The 2,170-nt window shown below is 31.4% G+C and overlaps 1 protein-coding gene across 1 annotated transcript in view; it reads right to left on the reverse strand.

Moving 5' to 3' along the window:
* Positions 1–74: 74 nt before the first annotated feature.
* LOC107093397 (adhesion G protein-coupled receptor E4-like) overlaps positions 75–2,170 on the reverse strand; it is a 5,172-nt gene continuing 3,076 nt past the window's right edge. Inside the window, exons 6-8 of the mRNA XM_015388431.1 lie at positions 1,898–2,066; positions 1,699–1,794; positions 75–220 (exon numbers count right to left, since the gene is read on the reverse strand). Coding sequence (XP_015243917.1) covers positions 179–220; positions 1,699–1,794; positions 1,898–2,066 — 307 coding nt within the window. The 3' untranslated portion in view covers positions 75–178. The remainder of the gene's footprint in view (positions 221–1,698; positions 1,795–1,897; positions 2,067–2,170) is intronic.

A 2,170-nucleotide genomic window follows, 5' to 3' on the forward strand; every position in this document is an offset into this window, starting at 1 on the left:
ATATATATATATATATATATATATATATATATATATATATATATATATATATATATATTCAAAATAAATGACACAATTTATCAAGAAAACTTTTTTTAAGTATTGGCATGAAAAAGAAGCATGTAGGGTGTAAAGATAGGCCATAAAGCTTTAATATGCACATTCTGCTTCTGGTATATTAGATGTGAGACTCTCCTGTGTCCTGGGAACTTCTTGATGCCTGAAAATAAAAAAAAATGCAAAGAATATGAGTGAAAAAAAATGCATTTATGAAAATATTTCTTTATTATAAGACAATGCTTTTCTTTGTCAGAGTAAAATACACTATTGCCTACTTCACTTCAGTATTTCATAATGCATTACTGATTTAAACAAAAGACAGTTGAGGTGCGGTCTGAGGCTGTTAGAAGGTTTGTACAAAGTTGAGAAAATACTTGATTATTGGGTTTATTTAATATCCAGTCTTGGAAAAGAAATGTTAAGCTATAGTTCAAACCATATATGAACATAGTCTGAATAAAGTTATAAATAGGGTTATTTAATATTTGAAATAAAATTACACTTTATATTTAGTTTAGTTAAAACCAGTTAGGATTTTCTAATTATTAAAGGCACACCTATGGATATCCTTTAAAAGGTCAAGGTTTTTACCACAGTGGAACTGGAACTATAATTATATGAGGTAAAAAAAAATGGAAATGTTCATCCTAGGCTATACTAAAGATTCTTTCAAGTAGAGTAAAATAAGGAATAAGTCTGTAAGTTTAAAAACACCTTTCTTGCTAATGTTAAGGGCAGTGGTAAATTGCTGTGCTGTTTTATGTAGGAGGGACTTGTTTACTTTATGAAAAAGAGGAAATTATGAAGACAGAACATTGTGTTCAAAAACATAATGAGCATGCTGAGAGACAAAAACATAAAGCTTGAGGATAAATTGCTTTTTCAACCTGGCTATGAACCAACATATATCAACAGATTAGTTACAAAGCAACTATGGGATCATGAAAATTGATGTTTTGGAGAAAATTATTAGCCATCAAAATCATCTTCGTAACATTGAAACTTCATGAATACAGCCGGGAAGGTGTGTCTGAGCAAAGTGGGCCACAAATCAGACACTAGATTTAGACTTAGATTAAAAGTATGTAATTTTGTGAACATGCTTCTTTTGAGTGGAAATAGTATTGATGGCAGAAAATGAGCGAAAGATTAAGGCTTTTAAGATGAATGAGTTATTGCTTATTATCAAACTTGAGAAAACCAGTGAAAACCGTTAAAAGCGAGTCAGCAGATTTTAAAGACAGTTTAGTTGCTGTAAGGCAAATACATCTTGTATTTGTTGTTGATTTATTGCACTAATGCTGTCTATCCTAAATCTGATGTGTCTTTTTCCAACAACAGCAAAGTAAAAAAAAAAAAAAAAAAAAAGTAATTTTAAATCAAACTCTTGCAGATGTTGCAGTTGCAGAATTAATAATTCTGGGCATGGCTTAACTGTACAATAGAAAATGTTACATTTCATGTAACACAAGAGAAGGAAAAAGAGAACTGTTGTATCTTATATATGTAAATATATAGAAATATCTGGTTCCAACTATAATATTTACATGTTTCTCTTGGTGGATTGGTGTGAATGTTTTTTTTTTTTTTTTTTGTTATGCAACCAACTACTTCATTAAATGTAAAATGTATGCTTACATTAGCTTTACTTGAATGTGAGAAGTTGAACTCGGAGTATGCTCTCTTCTGAGGTGTGCATAAACGAGAAAGAATGTTTTCATACTCCTCCCTCACCTAAAATCAGAAAACACATTGAGTTATTTTAATTGAAGGTGTGGAAATACAAAAGCAGTATTTTTGTTAATTAAAAAAAAACAAAAAAAAATTTTTGGCTGACCTGCTTTGAAAAAAGACAGTGCATGACAAAGAGCATGACACCTTGCAGGCTCCCCAAAATAGTGAACAGATAAGACATGACTATTGTGCCCTTCTCAAACTGGAAACAGCCAAAGATCCACATGGTGCCGAGCACACAGAGCTGAGCCACTGCAGTAATGGTGAAAGCCCTGCAGGGGGCAACAAATACACATAAATTATTGAATATAATGGAGACACTTGATTTGATCATGTTAGGGAGGGTCAGTCACAAAGGAAATTGTGACATTTTACT

Source organism: Cyprinodon variegatus, unplaced genomic scaffold (assembly GCF_000732505.1).
Source record: "Cyprinodon variegatus isolate N-32 unplaced genomic scaffold, C_variegatus-1.0 Scaffold423, whole genome shotgun sequence".
NCBI classification, from domain to species: domain Eukaryota; kingdom Metazoa; phylum Chordata; class Actinopteri; order Cyprinodontiformes; family Cyprinodontidae; genus Cyprinodon; species Cyprinodon variegatus.